Raw genomic sequence first — 26,601 nt, 5'->3', positions numbered from 1 at the left:
GATTCTAGGTGTCCTAGTCTGTGGAGACAGCTAAAGTTGCTTTATCTTTGGCACATAATTTCTGTTTTGGAGAGGTCTGAGAGGGGATCAGAGAAAATATCTAGTCCTCCATTTTGTTGCTCATGTGACTCATCAAATGGCTTTAAACATTGTCTAGTGTCCCTGAGAAAGTCATTAAACCCTATTTGCCTCAGTTTCCTCACCTGTAAAATGAGCTGGATAAGAAAGTGGTAAATCACTCCAGTATCTTTGCCAAGAAAACCTCAAATAGGGTCATGAAAAGTCAGACATGACTGAAAATGACTGACCAACAACAAAAAGAATTTGCATATCCAGAATATCAGAAGGCTAGACCCTACTAGCCCACTAGTTATGTTTACTACAATAGGTAGTAGCTATGAGAAGTTCAAAGCACTGATGCTTATGTTTATACTGTATAATCACAGGTTTTGGACTTGCCCTAGGTGATCTTTGCAAGGAACTGCAAAAAAATTTGGCCCAGGACAGGCATGTAACTTGAGTCTCTGAGCCCATTGGTATGGGACTCTCTCCCATTGGTGTAAAGCAATGCCCTGCATCTGTGTGAGGGGCAAGGCAGAGTTGGTGAGTGGAGGAGAGAGGAATTCCAGGTTCTTCTAGTAGCCTCAGTCTTTTCAAGCCTCTTCAGTCTCTTTGGGATCTGGAGTCGTTTGCAATGTTTCTGGTTTGCAGCTTCTAAAGACCAGATGGATTATTTCAAAACCCACTTGAGGCTGCTAAAAAAGAGAATAAGACTTTGAGGAAAAGCTGACTTGATAGAAGCTGGCAATTCTATCACATCCTTATCCCAGTTCGCTACACTAAAGACTTTGGAGAGTTTCCTCTTTGGTGATGTCTGGGACTCTCTCAGTTGAGCTATATGTTACCTTATTTTCCGTGGGAGAGCCCCTTCCTTCTTTATTGTCTGGCATACATTCTTCTATGCATACTTTCTGTGATTTCTGGTTTGCTTAGACTTAGTTAAATGGGTTTTTCTGCTATTCGTTCTGTGTATTCATTGTGGAAATACTGTTTGATGGGAAGTGAGTCAAGTCTTGGATATAAACCTTGGGATCTTACTTCCCCCATTAATGAAACAGCTAGTGGAAGTTTAGCCTGACCCTGAAAATGTTCTCCCCTAGACTAACAGTATTTAAGATTGCTGATCAATTTACTACTAGCCTGGTACCCTATCTTTCTGAGGAGAGGAGAGTAGCCAATCATCTGGCCCCAGCCTCCTGCTTCCCTGTCTTACAGGAATTAAAGCATCACTAGAAGAAGGCTGAGGAGAGAAGAGGCTAGAGATGTATATTTTGCCTCCTTTTGCACCACATGGCACCTCTCATGTTATATGTGGGGGTTGAATTTGCTACATATGAAAAAAACACTAGACCTGGAGTCAGAGATGCAGGTTCTAAGTCGTCGTGGCTTTGATATTTTCTAGAAGTGATTGAGAAGAGGATCCTGACTCTCAGTTTCCTCCATGTTGAAAGGAGACTAATGAGGTCCTTACAATGTAAATTAACAATGATAATTATAATAAAAGTTAACACGCACCTAGTGCTTTAATACTTACAAAGTATTTTGCTTTTTTTATCTGAATTTGGCCTTCACAACAACCCTATGAGGTAGGTGTTATTACTATCCCTGTTTCACCTATGAGAACACTGAGGTTGAGAGACATTAAATGACTTGCGCAGGTTCATATAGCTAGTACAAATCTGAGACAGGATTTGAACTCAGGTCTTCTTGATTCCAAGTATAGCACTCTAGTCTCTGTGCCACCTATCTTTTAACTAAAAATTTCTGTGGCTTACTCTCTAGGGTTTGACAAACTGCATAATGGCTTCTCAGACACTAGACACTTTAGGGGATACATAAATAGAATACATTGATCCTGATCTTGAGACACTTAGAGTCTAATGGAATAAGAAAAACCTATGCATATAAAGGTATTTATTCAGAATAAATGCCACAATAGAGGTAACTACGTAACACAATGGATAGAGTACTAGATTTAGAAGACTTGAGTTCAAATTTGGCTTCAGACTAGTTTTGTGACCCTGGGCAAGTCACTTAACCTCTTGACTCAGTTTCCTAAACTGTAAAATGCATCTACTTTATACATTGTTGTGAATAAGATGAGATGGTATTTATAAACGTGCTGAACACAGTGCCTGAGACAAAGTAGGTACTATGTAAATGCTTGTTCCTTTCCTCCCTCCCCACATATAATAATTAACTCTGGCCCCAAATAAGGGGAAAATATTCTCACATGTTTTCTTGGCAGAAGTTAGAATTTTCTCTCTCTCTCCCCCTCTCTTCCCCTCCCCCCCTCTCTCTATATATTTATTTCAATCTCTCTTCCTCCCATTGATACTCTGGCCTCCATCCAAAGCAGGAAGGATTTCTTTGAAATTGCCTCTAGAAATGGGACAAGAGGAAGGAGCTACAGCTAAGTTCATTGAGGTAACTTCCTCTAAGAGAAAGTCTCCAGCTCCTTTCTTACCAAGCTTCTTTCCCTCAATACTACCATTAGCTCATTCTTTGCCCAGGAGAATCCATAAACAGTCCTGATTCATTTTTAATGTATACCTTTAGAGAGTTCTATAATGTGCTTTCAAAAAAGATCTTTTTGGTTTGTTGAAATCTCCAGCCAGACAGCCTAGCAAACTGGAAAGAGAATTGTGTGTGTGTCCATGTGTCTGTCTGTGTATGTCTCTGTCTCTTTTTTCTTTTTCTTTATGCACATCTCTCTCTGGCTCTATCTCTCTGTCTATCTCTGTCTCTCTGTATATGTGTCTCACTGTCTTTTTCTGTTTTTCTCTCTCCTCCCTCTAGCCAAGCATAACTTTCCTCTCAGTTGCCTTTGAACAAATGAAATACATACAAACAAAAATGCTGTCAGGTTAACCACAATTTTATCTTAATACTGACTTTGATGAAAAAACAGAAATAAAAATAAGCTTTGAAATGAATTCACACTCTCCCTCAGGAAACAGAGAAGAGGGATGAGTGAGAAGAAAAGGAGTACTATTATCACCCTCTTGGTCAGCAAACGCTGATAGCTACAGTCTCTGTAAGACCAGAGTAACTTCCGAATGCTTTAGCTTGCCCCCTCAACATGGCTATGACAATTTTGCCAGCAGCAGTGGCAATAGTTAGAGATGGTCCCCAGAACCTCTTTACTATATCCTGTAGTTGAAGAGGCTGGGCACAGAGTTTGTGATGGAGGCCACGTTGTATATCTATTGAGCAATAGCAGACTTCAGAAGCTCCTTTCTCTCTCCCTCTGTCAATAGCCCCTTCCAGAGGCTGAGATGTCTGCTCTTCCCCCTTCTCTTAGGAAGCAAAGAGGCTGTGCATTAAGTCTCCACCCTAGTGTTCTCCAGACAAAAATTGGTGAGCCCCTGGCTGCACAAATAAACTTAAAAGGAGAAATACCAGAGTCATGAGCTAAAGATACTTGTGTATATGCTAAAGTTGACTTTGTGATGGAAATTGTGTAAGTCAAAATCATGAAACTCTGTTTGGAGGGATGAAAAGCATTCAGTCTGCAGCTCCTGCCTTTGAACCATCAACATCCTCACTTCTGTGCTAGAATGTGAATAACAGCAGACCACAGGCTGTAAAATACAAGGCTTAGGGACTGAGTGTGGGTAAGTGTCAGTGTGGGACTCCATCAGACTCAGACTAGTCTGGCTAAAGTTTATTTCCCACAAAACCAGATATGAACAGAAAAAGCTGTTTCTACATCTTTACATAGAAACCACATTTGTCCAAGTGCTAGATGCTATGGGACTCTTGCTATCTTGAAACCAACATCTGAATTTTAACCAGTTTCTTTATAATGCCCTATCAACACCTCATTTGACTTCCAGTTTTGTGGTATCACAAAGTCTGTGAAAAAATAAACTGTAAATCAAAAGGATTGAAAAGTCTAAACCCTCCTGAAATAAACAAGAATCCTAATTCCTTTTTCCTTCCTGTGTCTATAAACCAGCCAATCTAGACATCATCCAGACTGGTATTTCACAACAGGTGCAGAAAGAAACCCCAAAACACCTTAGATTTTATCTTCTGTTGTTTTTAATGAATTTTATGCCATTTGTTAATAGGCATTACAAATAATGATTTTAGAGGACTTTACTACAAGGATTCTGCCAAAGTTTTGTTTAAACTAAAGGATTCTATCACTATGAAAATGTTTAAGAACACCGATCCAGGCAAAACCATAGTTATTTGGACTGAGACGTTCCCATTCCTCAGGTGGAAGTGGAGCCAGAGGGGGAAAAAAAGAAAAGAAGAGAAAAGTGCTCCTAGATGCATGACCTTGACTCAGATGTCAGCAGGCTTTGAGCACCTGCAAAGAAAGAAAAACATTCACTCAGGTAAGGTGAGACTAATATTTAGCCCTGATGGAATTGAGTTTTCCATACAGATGAAGAGGAGAAATTCAACCTTATCTCCAAAGTAGAGGAATTTTATACTGCCAGTCCCTCCTCCCCCAAAAAAAGAAACACATTAAGGAACACATAAAAATTGCAGGCATTTCTGTGGTCCATTGAGGTTTGCAAAACATTGTATAATCATTCTTTCTTGATGCTCTTAAAAGTAACAGGGGCAAGTACAAAAAGTGTTATTCTTGACATTTTGTAGATGGGAAAAATAAGGCTTATTTTAAGGCTTTGCCCCTGGTCTAGTAAGTGTAGAAGACAGGATTGGAATCCTGACTCCAACACACCTTGCTATAGGCTGAAGATGCTGCCTGTTCCTTTTTTCGGTTTTCACCAGTAATGTTAGAAGGTTGAACTGTCTTTCAGCATCAAGCCAACTGATGACGGTTTAAAATGGTTGTTATACCTCACTACCTAGGAAAACTGGAGAACATCGGATGCATTGCTTTACTTCTGATTTCCCTTGTTCATTTAGTACTCAGAAGTTTCTTGTAGAAGTCTGAAAATGGGAAGTGTGTGCTGCTATTCCAGACATGTTAGAGCTCAGGATGTCATTTGGTGTCTCACTGCCCACTTCATAAGTAAATGAAAGAAGGCTAGGGCTTGGCCATTCTCAGACAGATCAACACTCCCAAATGGGCCACTGTGGTTCTGGCTCTGGCTTAAGTTCAGCATATCATGAACCTTTTCTTAAGATACTCTTAGGTTTGAATAGAATTAGTATATATTTGTGTTGAGGTAAGGTAAGTAGGCTTTATGGAATAAAAGAGGAAGATGTCTACCATAATTCCCTGTTTTCACTCAGTTCTCACTCTGTTTTTCTTATCTTTACAAGATATAAGAGCAATTCTCACATCCCTTTATTCTATTCTCTTGGTCCTAATTTTATAGTTTACCAGATCACCCTTCATTCTTTATTATTATGTCACCAATTAGTTGGTGGCTGGAGTCAGGAAGTTGTTTCAGCCATGTGTAACTCTTCATGACCCCATTTAGCGTTTTCTTGACAAAGATACTAGAATAGTCTGCTCTTTCCTTCTCCAGCTCATTTTACAGATGAGGAACTGAAACAAACAGAGTCAAATAACTTGCCCAGGGTCACACAGTTAGGAAGCGTCTGAGGCCAGATTTGTACTCAGAAAGATGAGTCTGTCTGATTCCAGGCCTGGCACTCTATCCACTGTGCCACCTACCTGCCCCCAGGTCAGGAAGACAAGTTCAAATACAGCCTCAAACTCTTACTACGTGACCCTGAGCAAATCACTTAATCTCTGCTTGCCTCTGTTTCCTCATCTGTAAAATGGGGATGATTATAACAGGGTAACTGGGAGGATAAAATGAGATAATAATTGTAAAGTGCTTAGCATAGTGCTAGGAACAGAGTAAACACTATATAAATGTTAGCTATCATTAACCATAATAATAATAAAACGTTCTACTTCATACCTGCTTTTCTATCCCTATTCCTTTATTCAGAGTTCTATTATAATACATCTGCTTTAGGAAACAGACTCTGAGTGACAGATACCATCTACAACCTGCCCACCTCAGGGTCTCTCCTTTAGTTTTCAATAAAGCTGAATAAAGATGAAGAATATTTTGACAATCTCTTCTACTATGTAATAAGTTTAAATATTTTAAGAGGATTTTGTGTGTGTTATAAAAGTGCCTTGAGCTTTATGAGAACCCCATAAATTTTAATCAATGAATTATTACCTGCCACCATTGGTCTTCCTAAAGACAAGACATGCTCCAAAGCTCAGAATGCCACCCAAAATGGAAAATTTCACAATCCCAAGGAACAATGAAAATAGTGGCTGCCTCACACCTTTGAACACAGAAAAGGGCATATTTAAGTGTATCATCACCAAGTTAACAAATTTCAGCATGTAACTTTTTGATAATTTTCACCGATTTATAAAAGAATTATTAAAATCTAAATGACTTTTCTGTCTCACTGGTGTTGCTGCTATTTTCCTGCAATAACATTGGGAAGCCTCCAGGCCCTCCCATTTGCATCCAGAAAAGGTGAACAATGTCATCTATCACAGCTTGTTGAGGGATATTTATTACCCTTAATAAAAAGAATAGCATCTCTTTTCATTCCCTGAAAAGTAAATAATTTAGTTCTGTCACTACCTTGGGCATATTGTTTGATTTCTTTATGTCTTGGTTTCTATATGAATGCATATGAAGGCATAACTTTTCTCCAATATAGTTGTAAATGTGGGAGTGAGAAGTTTGAAAGATTCTTGTGGCATAAAGATGAAATGAAGCTATTAACAACTACAGAGGTAGTGTAGTAGAATGGATAATGCAGTAAGCTTGGAATCATGAAGGCCGGGTTCAAATTCTGCCTCAGATTTAATAGTTCTGTGACCCTAGACAAATCACTTAACTTCTCTCTACTTCAGTTTCCTTTTCTGTAAAAATAGAAGGTTGGACTCATTGGCCTTTAAGATTTCTTCTAGCTACAAGTCTGTTATTCTTGACTCCATTATCCTGTGACTTTTCTAATTTCAATTCAATAAAATAAACATTTATTAAGCACCTGACAAATGAAATGCATTGAGATAGTTGCTGGAGGAGCAAAAAGGGGAAAAGAACAAATTTCTTGAACTCAATGAGCTTACAGTCTAATATGTAAAATGATACAGCCACAGAAAACTTTTTTAAGAAGCATAACACAAATTAAGCTATGATTAAATGTATTGTTGTTCCCTCTTTTGAGTCATGTCCAACTCTTTATGACACCCATTTGGGGTTTTCTGGGCAAAAATACTGGAGCAGTTTGCCATTTCCTTCTCTAGAGCACTTCACAGATGAGGAAACTGAGGCAAACAGGGTTAAATGACTTTACCAGTGTCTGAAGCAAGATTTGAACTCATGAAGACAATCTTCCTGATTGCAAGTCCAGTGCTCTATCCACTGTGCCACCTAGCCACCCACATTAAATGCACAGAAGAGATCAGTAAGGAGAGGAGAGATTAGCTCTAGTCAAGAGGAATGGGAAGTTTTATGGAAAACCTGGTGTCTGAGCTGAGCTTATGCAAAGATAAATCTTTGTATATATCTTTAAGTAAGTTACCACATCAAGTGCTGGAGATACAAAGAAAGGTAAGGCAATCCTTGCTCTCAAAGAGCATATAATTTAATGGGAGAGACAGAATGCAGATTACTACATACAAACAATTCACTGACAGAATTAATTGGACATATTCCTAGAGGGAAGGCACTAGAATTAAATGGGATTAGAAAAAGCTTCTTGTGGAAGGTGAGGCTTAATCTGGAAATTGAAGGAAATCAGGGAATCTAGATGGAAAAGTTGAGGAGGGAGAGAATTCCAGGCAAGGGGACAAAGTAAAAAATGCCCAGAACTGAGATAGGGAGTGTGTTATACAAGGAACACAGATAAGATAAGAGTGGGACCAGACTGCAGAGTACTTGATGAGAGAAGGGTGGCAATACAAGGTATAAAGAGACTAGAAAGGTATTGGCAGGGGAAGGTTATGAAGTGATTCAAATGCCAGATGATTTTATATTTATTACTATTACTAAAATTATACACCAAAAAGAGCAAAGAGGAAAAGGACCCATATTTACAAAAATATGCATATTATTTTTGTAGTACAAAAAGAAACTAAGGGACCACTTGTTTCTTGGGAAATGGCTGAAAAAAATTACTTCATGCTACTATAATGGAATATTATTACTGCATAAGAAATGAGGAAATGAATAATTTCTGAGAAATCTGGGAAGATCTGTTTGAACTGATACACAGCAATGAACAGAACCAGTAGAACAATGTATACAATAATAATGTTTTAAAAAAAAATATTTCTGAAAGACCTGAGGACTCTGATTAATTCAATGATCAACTATGACTCTAGACTGATAATAAAGCATGCTGCATAACTTTCTGAAAGATGACAGACTAAAGATACAGAATAAAATGTACATTTTTAGATAGGGTAAGAATCTAATTGTTTGACTATGTGTATGCAGTAAAAGGTTTTTCCTTTTCTTTTTTTTCTCAGTGGAGGAGGGTGGGAGCACAAAAGAATAAAAGGATAAAGTAAGGAGAAAAAAATAAAAGATCAGAGATATCATTTTTGTTTATTTGTTTTAATGCTGAGAAGAGAACAAAAGGAAGGCTCAAAAGAATCACAGACAAACAGGAAAGTTTTGAAAGCTACAGGTTGAAATTATCATATACTTTAAATGAAAAGTGACCTATTTAAAATAGGGATCCACAGTTTCATGTATATTCTTTTTCTGTTCTGTGTATAAGGAAGTATTCATTTTATTTGGTATTTGTCAAGTTCAAAATAAAATTTTAAAAAAAGATGTTTTTAGTCTCCTACAGATGAGGTTACAAGGTACCACCCAGCTCTAAAAATGTGATTTTTCTTTTTCAAGATCATTATTTATGAGTTATGGAGCCAAGATGGTGGAGTAAAAAGATGCACTTACTCTAGCACCCCACAGCCCATAAAATATCTGTAAAAAAAAATGACTCTAAAATTCTAGAGCAGTAGAAGCCACAAAACCACAGAGTGAAAGAGATTTCCAGTCCAAGGTAGCCTGGAAGGCCAACAAGAAAGGTTTATTGCATGGGGCACAGAGCACAGCACACAGAGTGCACCCCAGTCTTTGTCATGCAGCACTGGCAGAAAAAGAACCAGAACAGGTCTCAGGGGCGGATTTCCTCACAGCAGTTGTGGTTCTCAGATCTCTCAACCCACAACCGCCAAAGAAAACTTCAAAGGTCCATGAGAAAAGTTTGTCACCTGGGTGAGAAGGGAGCAGGGTCCTCCCCTAGCCCCAGCCCTAGGCAACAGTGGCAGCAGCATTGTCCATTGTTGGAGCCCTCAGCCTAAAGCCCCTGGGGGAACTGAGTAGCTGATCTGAGTCTCAACCCTGAGTGGTGGTCCTGGGGTGAGGAAGACAGCTGGCTGGCATCATGGAGCTGGTGGAGGCTCTGGAAAGGGAATTTTATTTGCAGGTACTGGGCAGAAAAGCTTTCATAGCTCCCAGACCAGAGCACAGATCAGGAGAAGAGTAAATTCCTTTCCCTTGATTGTGCCACCTTGGAGGAACTGAGGAATTACAGGTCCCCAGAGTATACTCCCTCCCTCTCTTGACAAAGGACTCAAAAGACAAGTAACTGACTGGGAAAGTGCCCAAAAAAGGGGAAAAAATAAGACTATAGAAGGTTACTTTCTTAGTTAACAGGTATTTTCTTCCATCCTTTCAGATGAGGAAGAACAATGCTTACCATCATAGAAAGACAAAAAAGTCAAGAATTCTGCATCCAAAACCTCTAAAATAAATATGCAATGGTCTCAGGTCATGGAAGAGCTCCAAAAGGATTTTGAAAATCAAGTAAGAGACGTGGAGGAAAAATTGGGAAGAGAAATGAGAGCCATCCAAGAAAATCAGGAAAAGCAAGTCAACAGCTTGCTAAAGGAGACCCAAAAAAATGCTGAAGAAAATAACATCTTTAAAAATAGGCTAACTCAATTGACAAAAGAGGTCCAAAAAGCCAACAAGGAGAAGAATGCTTTAAAAAGCAGAATTCATAAAATGGAAAAGGAAGTTCAAAAGCTAACTGAAGAAAATAGTTCCTTAAAAACTAGAATGCAGCAGATGGAAGCTAATGACTTTATGAGAAACCAAGAAATTATAAAACAAAACCAAAAGAATGAAAAAATGGAAGACAATGTGAAATGTCTCATTGGAAAAACAACGGACCTGGAAAACAAATCCAGGAGAGACAATTTAAAAATTATGGGACTACCTGAAAGCCATGATCAAAAAAAAGAGCCTAGATATCATCTTTCATGAAACTATCAAGGAAAACTGCTCTGATATTCTAGAACCAGAAGGTAAAACAAATATTGAAAGAATCCACCAGTCACCTCATGAAAGACATCCTAAAAGAGAAACTCCTTGGAATATTGTAGCCAAATTCCAGAGTTTCCAGGTCAAGGAGAAAATATTTCAATCAGTCAGAAAGAAACAATTTGAAGACTGTGGAAATGCAATCAGGACAAACAATATTTATCACCTTCTACCTTAAGGGATCTGGAATATGATATTCCAGAAGTCAAAGGAACTAGGATTAAAACCAAGAATCACCTACCCAGCAAAACTGAGTATAATACTTCAGGGGAAACAAATAGTCATTCAATGAAACAGAGGACTTTCAAGCATTCTTGATGAAAAGACTGGAGCTGAATAGAAAATTTGACTTTCAAACACAAGAATCAAGAGAAGCATGAAAAGGTAAACAGGGAAGAGAAATCATAAAGGGCTTTCTAAAGTTGAACTGTTTACATTCCTATATGGAAAGATAATATTTGTAACTCTTGAGACTTTTTTCAGTGTTTGAGTAGTTGGAGGGATTTTATACACACATGAACACACATACACACACACACATATATGTATATATATGCAGAGAGTACAGGGTGTATTGAATAGGAAGGGATGGTATCTAAAAAAATGAAATTAAGGGGTGAGAGAGGAATATATTGAGAGAAGAAAGGGAGAAATGAAATGGGGCAAATTATCTCTCATAAAAGAGGCAAGGAAAAGCTTTTTCAATGGAGGGGAAAAGGGGGGAGGGAGGAAAGAAAAAGTGAAGCTTACTCTCATCACATTTGACTTAAGGAAGGAATAACATGCACATTCAATTTGGTATGAAAATCTATCTTACACTACAGGGAAGTAGGGGAGAAAGTGATAGGAGGGGTGGAATGGATGATGGAAAGGAGGGTAAATGGGAGGAGGGAGCAATTAGAAGTAAACAGTTTTGGGGAGGGACAAGGTCAAAAGAGAGAATAGAATAAATGAGGGGCAGGATACGATGGAGGGAAATATAGTTGGTCTTACACAACATGACTATTATGGAAGTCTTTTGCAAAACTACACAGATATGGCCTATATTGAAATGCTTGCCTTCTCAGTGGGGATGAATGGGGAGGCAGGAAGAGAGAGAAGTTTGAAATCAAAGTTTTAAGAACTAACTTTGAGAATTGCTTTTGCATACACTTTGGAAATAAGAAATACAAGTAATGGAGTATAGAAATTTATCTTGCCCTACAAGACAAGAGAGAAGATGGGGATAAGGGAAGGGAGCGGTGTGATAGATGGGAGGGCAGATTAGGGAAAAGGATAATCAGAATGCATGGCATTTGGGGGTGTCAAGGGGAGAGATGGAGCAAAAATTTGGAACTTAAAATTTTGTGGAAAATAAATGTTGAAAACTAAAAATAACTAAATAAACATTTTTTAAAAAGAGAAAAAATATTTATTTTAACATTCATTTTTTAAAAATTGTTGAATTCTAAATTCTCTCTATGCCTCCAGTCCCTTTCCAACCCCTCAAGAAGGCAAACAATATGATATTAATTATACTTGTGAAATTGTGCAAAACATATTTCCAAATTTGCCATGTTAAAAAAATTCAAAAAATTGGGAAGGTGAAAAAATTACACTTCAATTTGTGCTCAGAGTTGCAGAGTTTCTCTGGAAATGGATAACATTTTCTATCATGAGTCCTTCAAAATAGCATTGGATCGTTGCACTGATCAGAGTAGCTAAATTCTGCAGTTGATCTTTATTACAATATTGTTGTTACTATGTGCAATAGATAGAATCCTGTCCCTCCACAGAAGTCTATGGTGCTTCTGACCACTTCCTCTTTTAATTCACCCTCCCTCTAATCACCTCTCTTCTTACTCATATCCCCTTACTCTCCTACTTGCCTGTCAGGAAAGAGAGATTTTTTGATACCCAATTGAATATGTGAGTGTGTGTGTGTGTGTGTGTGTGTGTGTATTCTTCCCTCTCTGAATCAATTCAAATGACAGTGAGCTTCAAGCACTGACTAACACCACTCTCATTTTCCCTTCCACTGCAAATGCTGTTCCTTGGGCACCTCTTTTATGTAAGGTAATTTTCCTTATTCTTTTCTCCCTCCCCCCTTTTTTCAGTGCATCCCTCTTTCTCATTTCTTTATTTATTTTTTGACATCATCCCAACATAATTAACTCACACCTTTACCTTCTATCTGTGTAGACTCCCTCTAGGTGCCCAATAATGATAAAGTTTTTAGGTGTTATATGTATTATGTTCCCATATAGGAATGTAAACCATTTAATTTATTAAGTCTTTTATGATTTCTTTTTCATGAATACCTTTTTATGCTTCTCTTGAGTTTTGTATTTGAATGTCAGATTTTCTATTCTTCTCTGGTCTTTTCATTGGCAATGCTAAAAATCCCTCTAGTTCATTGGTTCAGTCATTTTTTAGTTGTGTCTGACTCATCATGAACCCATTTGGGACTTTCTTGGCAAAGACACTGGAACAGTGTGTCATTTCCTTCTCCAGGTCATTTTACAGATGAGGAAACTGAGGCAAACAGGGCTAAGTGACTTACTCAGGGTCACACAACTAGTCAGTGTCTGAGGCTGGATTTGAATTCACATCTTTCTGACTCCAGGTCTGACACTCTATCTACTGCACCTAACTAGTTGCTTCATCTATTTCATTAAACATGAATTTTTTTTCTTCTGAAGGACTAAATTCAATTTTGCTGAGTAGTTTATTCTTGGTTGTAACCATAGCTCCTTTGCCTTCCAAAGTATCTTATTCTAAGCCCTCATCTTTTTTAATGTGGAAGCTGCTAAATCTTGTGTAATCTTGACTCTGTCTCTATATTTAAATGATTTCTTTCCAGTTGCCTGACATATTTTCTCTTTGACCCACAAATTCTGGAATTGGCTATAATGTTACTGGGAGTTTTCATTTGGTGATCTCTTTCAGAGGGTGATCAGTGGATTCTCTCAATGTCTATTTTACTCTCTGGTTCTAAGATATTGGGGTAGTTCTCCTTGAATTTTTTAAAAAATGTGATGTCTAGATCAGTATCTTACACCATTAATCAAGATAAGGACAAAAGGGATATGTAACCTAGACACAAAGAGAGAGATATTACAAGAAAATTTGAAGAGCATGGAACATGTTACTTATCAGATTTATGGATAAGTAAAAAATTTATGAATAAACAAGAGGTAGAGAGCAAACTTAGGGATAAAATGGACAATTTCAATTACATTAAATTAAAAGAGTTTTGTACAAATAAAACAAATGTAGCTGAAATCAGAAGACAAAAAGAAAATCGGGAGGGAGAAATTTTATAGACAGTTTCTCACATAAAAGTTTCATGTCTCAAATATATAAAGAACTTTGTAAAATTGCTAAGAATATGTCATTCCCCCAGTTAATTAATGGACAAAGGATGTGAACAGGCAGTTTTCCAATGAGGAAATTTTAAAAATATATAGTCACATGAAAAAATGCTGTAAATAATTATTGATTAGAGAAATGTAAATTAAAACAAACTTGAGATACCATTTTATACCTATCAGATTGGCTAAAATGTTTGAAAGGAAAAACAACAAATTTAGGAGGGAATGTGGGAAAAATTGGGACACTAATTCATTGTTGGTGGAATTGTGAAATCATCCAACCATTCTGGAGAGCAATCTGGTGCCCAAAGAGTTATTAAACTCCCTATACCAGTGGTGGGGAACCACATGTGGCCTTCTAGGTCCGTGGGTGTAGCCTTTTAACTGAGTTCAAGTTTTATAGTACAAATCTTTTTATTAAGGAGATTTGTTCTGTGTAGCTTGAATTCAGGCAAAGGACACCACTTAAGGACCTAGAAGGTCACATGTGGCCTCAAGGCCATAGATTCCCCATTCCTGGCCTATATCCTTTGACCCAGCAAATGGTAGGTCTATTTCTAAAGATGATTAGTGTAAAAGCAAAAGAACCTACATATTCTAAAATATTTGTAGCAACTCTTTTAGTTGTGGCAAAGAATTGGAAATTGAGGGGATGCCCATCAATCGGGGATTGGCTAAACAAGTTGTAGTATACGATTGTGATGGAATACTACTTTGCTCTAAGAAATTATGAGCTCAATGATCTTAGAAAAACATGGATAGACTTGCATGAAATGATGGAGAGCAAAATAAGCAGAACCAAGGGAAGGTTGTATACAGTAACAGCAATATTGTTTTAAAAACAGCTTTGGACAAATAAGTTATTTTTACTATTTACAAATACCCAAATTAACTACAAAGAACATATGAAGGACACACAAACACATTTGCTTCTAATTGTTGCCATCTCAGAGGGGGGAGAGAAAAAAAGGGGAAAAATTACATGATAATTTTATTATGTATTTAAAAGGAAGAGCAAGTTGACCATAATAGATTTGCAGTTTCATGTGTGGTCATTTTTTTAATTGTATTTTGTTGTACAAATACTTGCTTTGTGACATAAATTAAAAATTAAATAAACATTTTTAAAAGATATATGATATCTAGGCTCTTTTTAATGAAGCTTTCAGGTAGTTCAATAATTGTTAAAATTATCTCTCCTCAATCTTTTTTCCAAATCACTTATTTTTCTGATGAGATATTCCACATGTTCTATATTTTTTTTAATTCTTTAGACTCAAGTTAGGAATAACTATCCACTTTTATTGTTTCTTGATGTTTCATGAAGACTTTCACTTGCCCAATTCTAATTTTGTTTAGGAATTAGTTTTTTCAGTGTGTTTTTGTACCTCTTTTTTCCACTTGACTACACAGATATGACCTATATTGAATTGTTTGCTTCCCAAAGGGAATGGGTGCGGAGCAAGGGATGAAGAGAAGTTGGAAGTCAAAGTTTTAGGAACAACTGTTGAGTATTGTTCTCACTACTAGTAAATAAAAAATAACAGGTAATGGAGTATAGAAAGTTATCTGGCCCTACAGGTCAAAAGAGAAGATAGGGAGAAGGGAAGGGAGGGATGTTAGAAGAGAGGGCAGATCTGTGACAGAGGCAATTAGAATGTTCGGCATTTTGGGGTGGGCGGAGGGAAAAATGGGGAAAAAAATTTGGAACCCAAAATTTTGTGAAAATGAATGTTAAAAGTTAAATAAATAAATTTTTTTAAAAAAAGAAATATCAGTAGTGTTGCTGTTGTGTGTGCCTTAAGGTCAGCCCCTACCATGGTGTCATAGACCTCTCCTTCAGACATCCGAAGTTGTCTTGAGCTGAAAATAATGTCTCACCTTGACATTTTGTTGAGTTTACTGCTCTAGAATTGTATTTGATACATTCTTTCAGAGTTGTTTGGAGGGGAATATTGGGAGAGTTTGACTGGTTTGCTGCCTCTACTCTACTATCGTGGCTTTATTTTTTCCTTCAATATGATTTTTTTAAAAGAGATAATAATATCATAGGATGAAATAATATGATTAGCTAGGTATTCTGGATGGATTTGGAGAAAATCTACAAAATATTGCAATTTCTATTCCCACTTCTCATCCTTTAGAATATCTTCAAATTATGATTTCTACATTGCTTATTTTACTTTTTGGCTTTCATCAATAATTCCTTTCTGAGAAAAGATGTTGAGAGTTTTGTCTCTGAGGAGTGTGCTTCATGTTGCCATTACAAGATCCTTTATTGGGTGAATAAGGCAGGAGAGGACAGTCTTGGTATCTACCTGTACACACACTGTTGATAATTAGATATAAAACCAAATGAGAAACACTCCCAGCTTTGTGAACTTACACATTCATTTCTTAAAAAAATCCCAAAGTGTATCAGTGAGAGAAGGAGGAGTGGGTACCCTACCAAATGATTCTTCCCCCAGCAGCTGATAAGCCAGGTAATGAGGTATTAAGGCATTAAAGGAAGTGCAAAGACATGTGCATATACTATTAACTTTCCTGTAAAGGTTTTTCCTGGTAGAATTAGAAGGGCAGGTGGTCATTTGCTAGATGAAAATTAGGTATGTCAGGAGAGGGAGAGAGGAAGAAGGGGTGGAAGAAGGAGGAAGGAGAAATTCCTTCTCTCATCCCTACATTCAAAGCTATGGAGTTTTGCTACAAAGCTATCACTAGACGGTACCACGCCCAGTAGACAGAAAGAAGAGAGACAGGAAGCACTTTCAAGGACAAGTAACCTAAGTAATTGAATGGTGAACTTCGGAGAGGAGACTCCAGGAGACAAACTGAATGACCCTTAGTTTCTGGCATTTCTACCATATCAAACACTTCTTCCACATTGGTCTGAACTAGATAATTGTTTCCTTTGTTGATCTCTCTAACTTTTGAAAGATAAAACTGTTAGCAGAACAATTTAAGCATCTACTGGATGCTTTGTTTTAAACAAGAAAGGAATTCCATAAAATGTCTACATATATGGAAGACTCTGGCTATATTGTCTCTGTGACAGTGACCTACAAAAGGAAATGATCAGTCATTTCCTATATCTGACTAGGTGGCCTGTAGTACATTCCTTCTATGATACTAATTTTGTTTATTCCTCCCTGTGGATCTTCACCCAAATACTGTTTTCCACAGAGATGGATATTTTCTTAATTGAGAATGCAATACTTCTGTGTCTTCCATCTAATCTGTCATCTTCAAATGCTCACTCTTATTCACTCCACATAGGCAGTCCACTGTAAAATCTTGTTCCTATCTACATAACTTCTGTGGCATGCTTCTCTCCACTCACATAGCCAGCACCCTAGTTCAGACCATTGTAACCTCTTACTTGGTATATTGAAATAGTCTCTTTGTTGGTCTCACTGACTCAAGCCTCTCCCTACTCCTGTTGCAGTTTCATAAAAGTGCTCTGGTAGAACCATCTCACAGAATTCAGAGTCAGACCACCTCTAATCCAAATATAGGCATTTGTTGAGATTGACACCTCTCAAGAACAGGGCTAAGTTCCAAGACAAACAAGCAACTTCAGAGAAAGCAAGATGGATTTTTATAGGGGAAGGATGCAATTACATACTAGAAAATATGAATACTAAAAAGGCAGGAGGAGTTATTAAGCGATTAGGTAATAGGGAAGGGGTCTCAGTCACAGTTTCACATGTGATTACCCACAATACATACAGAAAAATCCATGGGGGGGGGTGTATGTATGACAGTGATATTATAATAAGCCTTTCTATGTCACAAGTTCACCTAAAGAACAGTTTTTGCTATTACTGTACAGGTGCTTACTTAGGGAAAGTCCCTTCTTTTGTTTTGGGGTCCACATCCTGCTCAGGCATCTTGGTGGTGCTGCTTTCTGATTGGCTGGCTATTGTGGCTCCTGACTGAGACTAGATGGATGTGATTGTCATTAAGTGAATGGACACAACTGCTATTTCTGTGGGAAATATGAGGAATGGGTCTGGGGGCAAGGGCTAACTAAAGTAAGTGGCTGGGATCCCATCACATGGATATGCTGGCTGCTCTGTGAGAAATATGAGTTCCTGGATACACCTGTTGTTCCAGTGAGCAATGAGGCATATATAAAGAAATTACGATATTGAGGCAGGGAAAGGGGGTGAGGGAGCAGTGGCTATCTTGAGTCTGAGGGCCTGTGGTGTAGTTAAAGCCAGATTGTGTGGTTAAATCAGGACATGTCTGCTGTTCAATAGGGCCCATAAGGAAGTAAGAATTTTGGGGGTGGAGGCAGCTTTATTAGGAGTCCATCGCTCCTATCCATCTTCTATACAATTACAAAAATTTTGTCCATTTCCCTGGTTATTGTTTCCTGTGAGTTATTCATCATCCCATCTGCTGTTCTCCTTGTCACATCTTGTTCTCTAGCCTAGTAGTTTTAAGTGGGCAGTTCTACATGTCACCTTCAATTTTCAGTTTAATACTCCCTTAGTCAAATCAAACAGATATTTTTCTCTCACCCTGGTTAAATGAGTTTCTTTCAAATTACCTGTCAAAGGAGGATGAATACAGGATAAAACCAACCATCATTGGCAGAGGAATGAAAAAAAGAAGAAAAGATCCATTCCAAAATATGTACAACACTATCTTTGTTCTATATTCAGTCATTTCTTCTTTGATTTTGAAACAGTTATAAATGTAAAATTCTTATGCCTCTTAGAATACCACTTTTCTCTCATAATATGACTTCTCTGGAAGAGTGAATAGTGAATCAAACACAGTATAAGAGAGAAATGCTACTTACTCTGGGATTGATGTTCTATGGACAGACTCTTGTTCCCAGTCAAATGGGAAATGAAGCAGGTGACAGACTCATTGGAAACATTCCATTTACAAGTGCTTTCCACAGTCACTGTCCCATTATCATGAGTGTCATTCACAGTGAAGCAGTCTCCCTTTGGGACCCAGGAGATCTGGGCAGCTGGCTTCCCAGCAACAGCTTTGCATATAACAGTCCCAAGTCCCTCCTCAGACAGGGTTACTACAGGAGGCACTACAGAAGATGGAGAGAGAGAGAGAGAGAGAGAGAGAGAGAGAGAGAGAGAGAGAGAGAGAGAGAGAGAGAGAGAGAGAGAGAGAGAGAGAGAGTTATTATCCAGTACTGGATCTGGTTACCCATAATAACCTGACAAAAGCTGTTCCTTACCTAACACAGTGAGGTGATGGACAGTTTGGAAATTCCCAGAATGTCTTACAAAAGTACACGTATAGTATCCATCGTTATCAATAGTCACTGGGCTTATCTGAAGCATGTGATTCCATCCAGGTCTAGATTCCCAGTTTACTCCTTCACCAGAGCAGTTTGCTTCCTTGGTTTCCTTCTTGTCTTCTCTGTAAGCTATGATACAGGGAGCTTTGTCTCTGAGGAGTATTTTCCATGTTGTCATTAAAAGATCCTTTATTGGGTGAGGAAAGCAGGAGAGGGTAATCTCGGTATTCACCTGAACAGACACTGAGTTGGAAGCTGAACATAAAAACAAGAGATTCATAAAGACTTTTCTGGAGCAGCTCCTCCCACAGCATCCCATTTGAGGAGGTGCTTGCTCCTGACCTGACTCCCAGCTCTGTGAACTTATACAATTCATAGAATGAACACTTAAAATTCCCACAGTGAGCTGTGGAGAGGGAGGAGTTGGGACCCTACAAAATGATTTTCCCCCCAGCATAGTTGATGAATCAGGTGATGAGGTGTGCAGGCATTAAAGGAAGTGCAAAGACATGTCCAGGTACTATTAACCTTCCTTTAGAAGTTCTCCCTGATAGAGTGAGAAAGGCAGTTGTCCATTAGCTAGATGAAGATTGGCCATGCCAGGGGAAAGAAGAGGGTAGAAGAAGGAGGAAGGAATTGGAGCAGAGAGAAATTTCCCCTCCCAATCCAACCTCCCAGGCCATGGAGTCTTACATCAGAGCTAACTGTCCAATAGGAGACACCATATCTAGTAGACACAGGCAAGGAAAAGAAGGGCAGGAAGCACCTTCAAGGAAAAGTGGCCCGGGTAGCTGAGAGTTGAGCTGTGAAGATGAATAGACTCAGGAAGACAAAGTGAGTGCCCCGTCCTCCAACAGAGACACTGGGCCCAGGAGAGCAGCAGCATGCAGACTCCTTGAAAAGAGAAAGGACACAGGGCCCTGCAGTGTTGGAGGCCTGCACTCCCCATGTGTACACCTCACAACCATAACTACTGAGGGAAGAACATTACCATTGATGAGGCTTTGGTGTGACACCTGTCCCATTGACATGTTGCTTGGTGGAACTTGAGTCACTGCTTGTGTTTTTTTATATTCTGAAAGGTGGGGAAATACATATTGACACATCTTATACAATTTAAAAAACACTTTTATTTCATTATCTTCAGACTATTTTTGGAATGTAGTTGCCAACGAGGTAATGGAAACAAGAGATACAACCCTAAGAAACATCTCAGAACCCACTAAATGTACCCTTTTGCTTTTAAATTCAATTCATTCCAACAAATGTATTTTAAAACTACAGTGACCAAAAGAATGGCAGAAAATACACATCATCCTTGAGTAAAAATAAATAACAGTTTCATAATGTTTAGAGTATTTTTGAAATATAACTTCAAATACTCTCATGAAAACAAGAAAAATTTACTTAAGAAATATCTCAAAGTCTACAAAATGTACCCTGTCCTGTCATCATCTCTCTGTCTTTACTATGAAATTCAATTCATTTATATAAACTTAAAAAAAAAAAATCTAGTGAGAAAAACAAGGCTTCTGTCAGTTCAAGGCTGAGCCAAGACAACAATACTTTGTTTCCATATACCTCCCAGCTCTGTGAACTTAAATATTCATGAAATGATCACTTAATGTAAATCTCGAAATGAGATGTGGGGGAGGGGAAGTTGATACCCTATCAAATGATTTTCCCGTAACAGAAAAGCTATTATGTGTTGAAGTACAAACGTACAAACAAAGTACAAACAGACACCTCTATGCCTTAATCATTCTGTAATTGCTAAATAATAATTGTTTCTCTTTTACCCAGGAACCCTGAGGGTCTTCCCTTCACAGTTTGATAATTTTCTTGTTATTTTTTCTTTTATTAAAAGGGGCCATCCCTTGAGTAACTACTTAAAGAGGCCTATTCATTGAATGGATATATATCATTCAAAGTGAGAATCTGATAAGACCTTAGCCTAAAATGGCTTGGGTCATCACCAGTCATCCTGATGAATATCAGGCCACTGGACCCAGATGACTCTGGAGGAGAAAGTGAGGCTGGTGACCTTACACAGCCCTCCCTCACTCAAATCAAAGTCAACTGCAAGTCGTGTCATCATCTTGATGTCATGGTCTTCTTCCAGAATAATAGACAAACACAACCTGTGAGTGAGTAGCAGCTCCTCTGCTCCCTTCTCTTGCCTGGGGTTCTCTACGCAGAGAAAGGTACACTTCCATGGTCAAAAGCTGCCTTTTATCTTTTGGGTTTACTGGCCACATTTCTTCATCAAAGAACAAGCCTTAATCCCAATTCACTCTGGAGCTCATAGACCCCTAGCACAGAATGAATATAATTACTAAATAGTAACTATTTCTCTTTTACCCAGGAAGTCTGAGGGTCTTTCCCTTCCAGTTTGATTATTTTTTGTTATTTTTTTCTTTTATTAAAAGGGGTCATCCCTTGAAGAACTATTTAAAGAGGCCTATTCATTGAATAAGTGTATCTCACTCAAAGTGAGAATCTGATAAGAACTTAGCCTAAAATGGCCAAGCTCCCACATTCCATCCTGGGCCATCTTCAAGATGGCATGTTTGCCTAGGTTTTGGATAGTTAACAATGCTTTAGTGCCTTCCCAGTCACCAATGAAGTGAAACAGGGTTGTATGCTTGCTCCCATGTTTTTTAGCATGAGGTTTTCAGCCATGTTGTCAACTGTAGCTACTGTTCTGATGGTAAATTCTTCAATTTGAAAAGGCCACAAGCCCACACCAAAGTGAAGGGACTGTTGGTGCATGATTTTCTGTTTGCAGATGATTGTGCACTCAATGCAGCCTCTGAAGCTGAGATGCAACAAAGTATGGATCAATTTTCTGCTGCCTGTGCTAATTTTGGCCTAATAATTAACACCAAGAAAACACAGATGCTCCATCAGCCACCACAACACCATCCACATGTGGAATCATCGGTTACAACAATTGAAGAAGTTTTGAATGCTGTGGATAAGTTCACTTACCTTGGTAGTGTACTTTCCAGGGATGTACACATTGACAATGAGGTTGATGCATGCATTGCCAGAGCTAGCTCAGCATTTGGAATGCTCCGAAGAAAAGCTTGGGAGAAAAAAGGTATTAGACTGACTACCAGACTGAAGGTCTACAGAGCTAATGTGCTGACCTCATTGCTGTATGCCTGTGAAATATGGACAGTCTACCAGCACCATGCCAGGAAACACTTTCATTTGAACTGTCTTAGGAAGATTCTGAAGATCACCTGGCAGGATAAGGTCCCAGACACTGAGGTCCTTACTCACACTAAACTGCCAAGTATTCAAATTATGCTTCAGAGAGTGTAACTTCAATTGACTGGCCATGGTAAATGTACGTTTGCCAAAAAGACTATTTTATGGAGAATTCACACAGGGCACGTGTTCACATGGTGGTCAAAAGAAGCAATACAAGGACACTCTCAAGGTCTCTCTTAAGAACTTTGGAATTGGTTGTGGGACATGGGAGACACTGGCACAGGACCGCTAAGCATGGCATGCCACATCAGAAAAGGTGCTGTGTTCTATGCGCAAAGCAATATTGAAACAGTTCAAAGGAAATGTAGGATGTGCAGATTTAGAGTATCCACTCCAAATGTTCACGTGGACTATCTGGGCCCAACCTGTGGTAAAGTATTATGAGCTCATATTAGTCTGATCAGTCACAGTCAGTCACACTGAAACTTGACTTTATCCTAGTGATGCCATTTTGGTCCTCCTTGAGAACAAAGGACAACAGCTGACCAACAAGTAAACACACACACATATACACACACATACATTATATATACACACATGCATACATAAATACATACATATATATGTATTTGTGTCTAATGGTAAGCCCCCCCATTCCCTCAAGGAGGAGGGAAGAAAAAAAAAGAAATTTACACAATAACTTTATTATATATTTAAAAGCATTAGCAAATCATACATAATAGATTTTGCAGTTTCATGTGAAATGTTTTTTATTATACTATGTTATGGAAATGCTTGTTTTATTCCATAAATTAAAAATAAAACAAATAATTTTAAAAGACTGTTAAACAAACAAAAAACAACATAGGACTATTCTGCACCCATGAGATTATGTAATTCTCATAGGGTAGGAGATAGAGTCATTGTTGTTGTTGTGTTTGTCCTTCATTCTCAAAGAGGACCATGACATCAAGAAGATGACATGACTTGCTGTTGACTTTGATTTGAGTGAGGGAGGGCTGTGCAAAGTCACCAACCTCACTTTCTCCTCCTGAGCCATGTGGATCCAGTGACCAGATATTCATCAGGACAGCTGGAGATGGCCCAGGATGCACTGGGAGACCCTGGCCCTTTCAGGCTAAGGTCTGATAGTATTCTCACTTCGAGAACAGGCTTCTTTAAGTAGTTGCTCAAGGGATAGCCCTTTTAATAAAAAAAAAATCACATTGGGAAGAGAGGATGCTCAGGGTTCCTGGGTAAAAGAGAAACAATTACAATTTAGTATTTAAATCCACTCTGTGCTAAGTGGGTGGTAACTTGTTGTCCAGTCTATGAACTTCAGAGCGAACTGGATTTGAGGCTTGATCTTTGAGCAAGAAATGCAGGAGATAAGAGTTTTAATAGACTTTTAGAGACAATTACAAAAGATAAAATAGATAACTTCGATTACATGAAACTGAAAGCTTTTGCAGAGATAAAATTAATGAACTTAGAATCAGAAGGGAAGAGGTCAAAATGGAAAAATATTTTGCATCAAATTTCTCTGATAAAGTTTATATATTCAAGATATATAAACAATTTCTATATCTGTGTGTATACATATATATATGTATACATACCAATAACCATTAGTCATTCTCCAATAGACAAGTTTTCAAAGGAAATGCATTGCAAAATATTCATAGACATATGAAAGAATGTTCCAGATTATAAATAATAAAAGAAATGCAAATCAAAACGACCCTGAAGTTTTGCCTGGCATCCTGCAAATTGGGCAAAAAAAATCATGAATAGTAATTGCTAGAGGGGCTGTGGTAGTGGAGCTGTGAAATGGTAGAACCATTTTGGAGAACAATTTGGAATTATGTAAATAAAGTGACCAAAATGTACATACCCTTTGGACCAAAGACTCATTTGTTGGGCTTAGCACTCAAGTAAATTATTCATAAGAAAAAGTCTCTATATGCTCCAAAATATTTATAGCAGCACTTTCTGTGATAACTTAGAATTAGAAACAAAACAGATACCCATCAATTGGGGAATGGCTAAACAAATTGTGGTATATGAACATAATTGAAATGTCCCTGTGCTGTAAAAAAAAAAATTATTTATGTAAAAATTCAGAAAATGTGGAAAGATCTATAAGTAATATAGAATGAAGTAAGTAGAATCAAGGAAACAATATACACAATTACTAATGTTGATGAAAAGAATACCTACACTTCAAAAAATCAAAAATAAATGTAACAAAATTATAAAATTATAAAGATCAAGTAAGACTTAAATGAAACAATATGAAAGGACACCCCAATCCACTCCTTCCTAAAGATAAAAAATTCAAAAGTCTTACATATTACACATGTTTTTGGACTTTTTCAATGTATTGATCAATTGTGCTGGTGCTGATTTATTTGCTCTTAAAAATAATATTTGTTGCTTGGAACGACTCTTTGAGTGGGGCAGGAGAAAGGATACTAGGGATAACTATTATGATATAAAACACAGAAGGTATCAACTAAAATTTATTTTAAAAACCTTATTTTTTAAAAAATTAACTGATAACAGACTGGATATAGAGGGCTAGAGAGATTACTAAAAGTTTTAAGCCTGAGTGACTAATAGAATTATTTACAAAAACAGAAAAGTGAGGAAGGAAAGTGTGTTTGGGGTGGAAAGTGATGAGTCCATTTCTAGGCATGCTGACTTTGAAGTTAAGGGTGGTACAACTGAGTGAAAATATGTAGGAAATAGTTAAAAATGTGGAACTAGAATTAAGTAGACAGATTAGAGACAGATGACAAGCTCTTCTTGAGAGATGAATGCCTTATTTATGGCTATCTCTTACTTTCAAATAGTTGAAGTAAAAGAGGGGAGAAGATAATGAAAGCAAAGAGAAAAAAAGATTGAGGGAGAAGGAAAAGTCAACATCTCTACCTATTGCACCTTATACTCCCCAAACTCCACTCTACTTTTGCACACTATTGCATCCCAACTGAGACAGAACCACCACATGATCAATTAATTCTGTAGGTCAGAGAAGGTGGGGTCCAAGTTGGAGGAAGAGCAAGCGTAAATTAAAAAATGAGGCCAGGTTCCATCCTCAGGGTCTGTAAAACATCAAAAGCCAAAGGCTGAAACAAATGAGAAAATCATTTGGAAAATGCAACACACCTGGATTGCATGGGCATGAAGGAAGCAGGTGTCATCATTTCTCATAGTGAAAATGCAATGACTGTTGACAGTTGTTTAAGCCTTCCCTGAGAATTTTATGGATACTACAAAGGAGAAGGACAAGGACAAGGGCAAGGACAAGGAGAAGGGGTGGGGAGGGGAGGGGAGGGGAAAGGAAGGGAGAGGAGGAGAGAGAAGTGGATGAAGGAAAACCAAAGGCCATTCTGGTAAATAACAAAGTCCCTGAGGCCTCTCTGTTCTACGCGGGGTCATGGTGTACCCAGCTCAAATGTACCCAAGCATAAAACAATGCTGAAAAACATAAACTAAGAATTTTTGGGGTGGGTGGAGCATTTTTATCTCTTTTGCCACTTCAGTATTAGTGCATCAAAGTTTACACATCTTAATAATGGGAACAATAGAGGGCTACATCATTTTGCTCTTTTCTGCAGACTGTACCCTTCATCTTGACAAGTTTTATTAAGGAGTGCCATTTGTCAAAAGGTAGACCAAGAGAGATTGAAACCAGTGAAAACATTGGCTCAGGTCCATCACTAGTATTAGGATTACAATTCCAAGTATATTTGGAGAGGGTTAAGTGGTATCAATTTCATATACAAAGAAAAATTGATATTATAATGAATATCAGGACTTTCTCCCTTACATTGAACTTACCAGCTTCTATGATGATGATGATGGTCAGTAGCCTAAAAATAGAAGCCTTTCCAAAAGAAGTCATTTGGATTGTCTTTCTCATCCAAGCTATCCACACCTATATTTCTCTCTAAGTTTAGTTAGTTACATGTCAAATGAGTTTCTCAATCATCTCATCTTCCCAGATCGTTGTTCACCCTTTATTCACAAAGAGGACCAGTCTTCTCAGAATTCTGTATTTTAGTTCTGTATTTCTATAGACTTTCTTCCTCTGGATCAATATATCCTTCTTGATTCCCCTCTCTTTGTTTTCTGGCTGATGTGCAACGTTGGATAGAGATTTCATTTAGTGACTCATTAGGTGTCGTAGATTGTCATGTGCTGAAAATAAAAGGAGTTTGGCTTAGGCTTCCTGTTGACTTCCTGTTTCATCTGTTCTGCTGTGACAAGTTAAATTGTGTAATAAAGATATGAACTGATGTCTGGATAGGTTTTCAGATGCAACTTTTCCCCCCTTTAATAGTATTTCATTTTTCCAATTGCATGTAAATAT

The 26,601-nt window shown here is 37.9% G+C and overlaps 1 protein-coding gene across 1 annotated transcript; it reads right to left on the bottom strand.

Moving 5' to 3' along the window:
* Positions 1-4,106: 4,106 nt before the first annotated feature.
* LOC140509262 (cell surface glycoprotein CD200 receptor 4-like) lies at positions 4,107-26,350 on the bottom strand. Its single transcript, XM_072617032.1, has 6 exons — positions 26,070-26,350; positions 19,996-20,079; positions 18,942-19,259; positions 18,540-18,788; positions 6,192-6,303; positions 4,107-4,381 (listed from the first exon to the last, which is right to left on the bottom strand). Exons 1-6 carry the CDS (start codon positions 26,149-26,151, stop codon positions 4,357-4,359), a joined length of 870 nt encoding a protein of 289 aa, XP_072473133.1. The 5' UTR covers positions 26,152-26,350; the 3' UTR covers positions 4,107-4,356.
* Positions 26,351-26,601: the final 251 nt, after the last annotated feature.

The sequence above is a fragment of the Notamacropus eugenii genome, chromosome 5 (assembly GCF_028372415.1).
Source record: "Notamacropus eugenii isolate mMacEug1 chromosome 5, mMacEug1.pri_v2, whole genome shotgun sequence".
NCBI lineage: Eukaryota > Metazoa > Chordata > Mammalia > Diprotodontia > Macropodidae > Notamacropus > Notamacropus eugenii.
The sequence above is the reverse complement of the archived record's forward strand: the minus strand, read 5'-3'. Positions and strand labels throughout refer to the sequence as shown.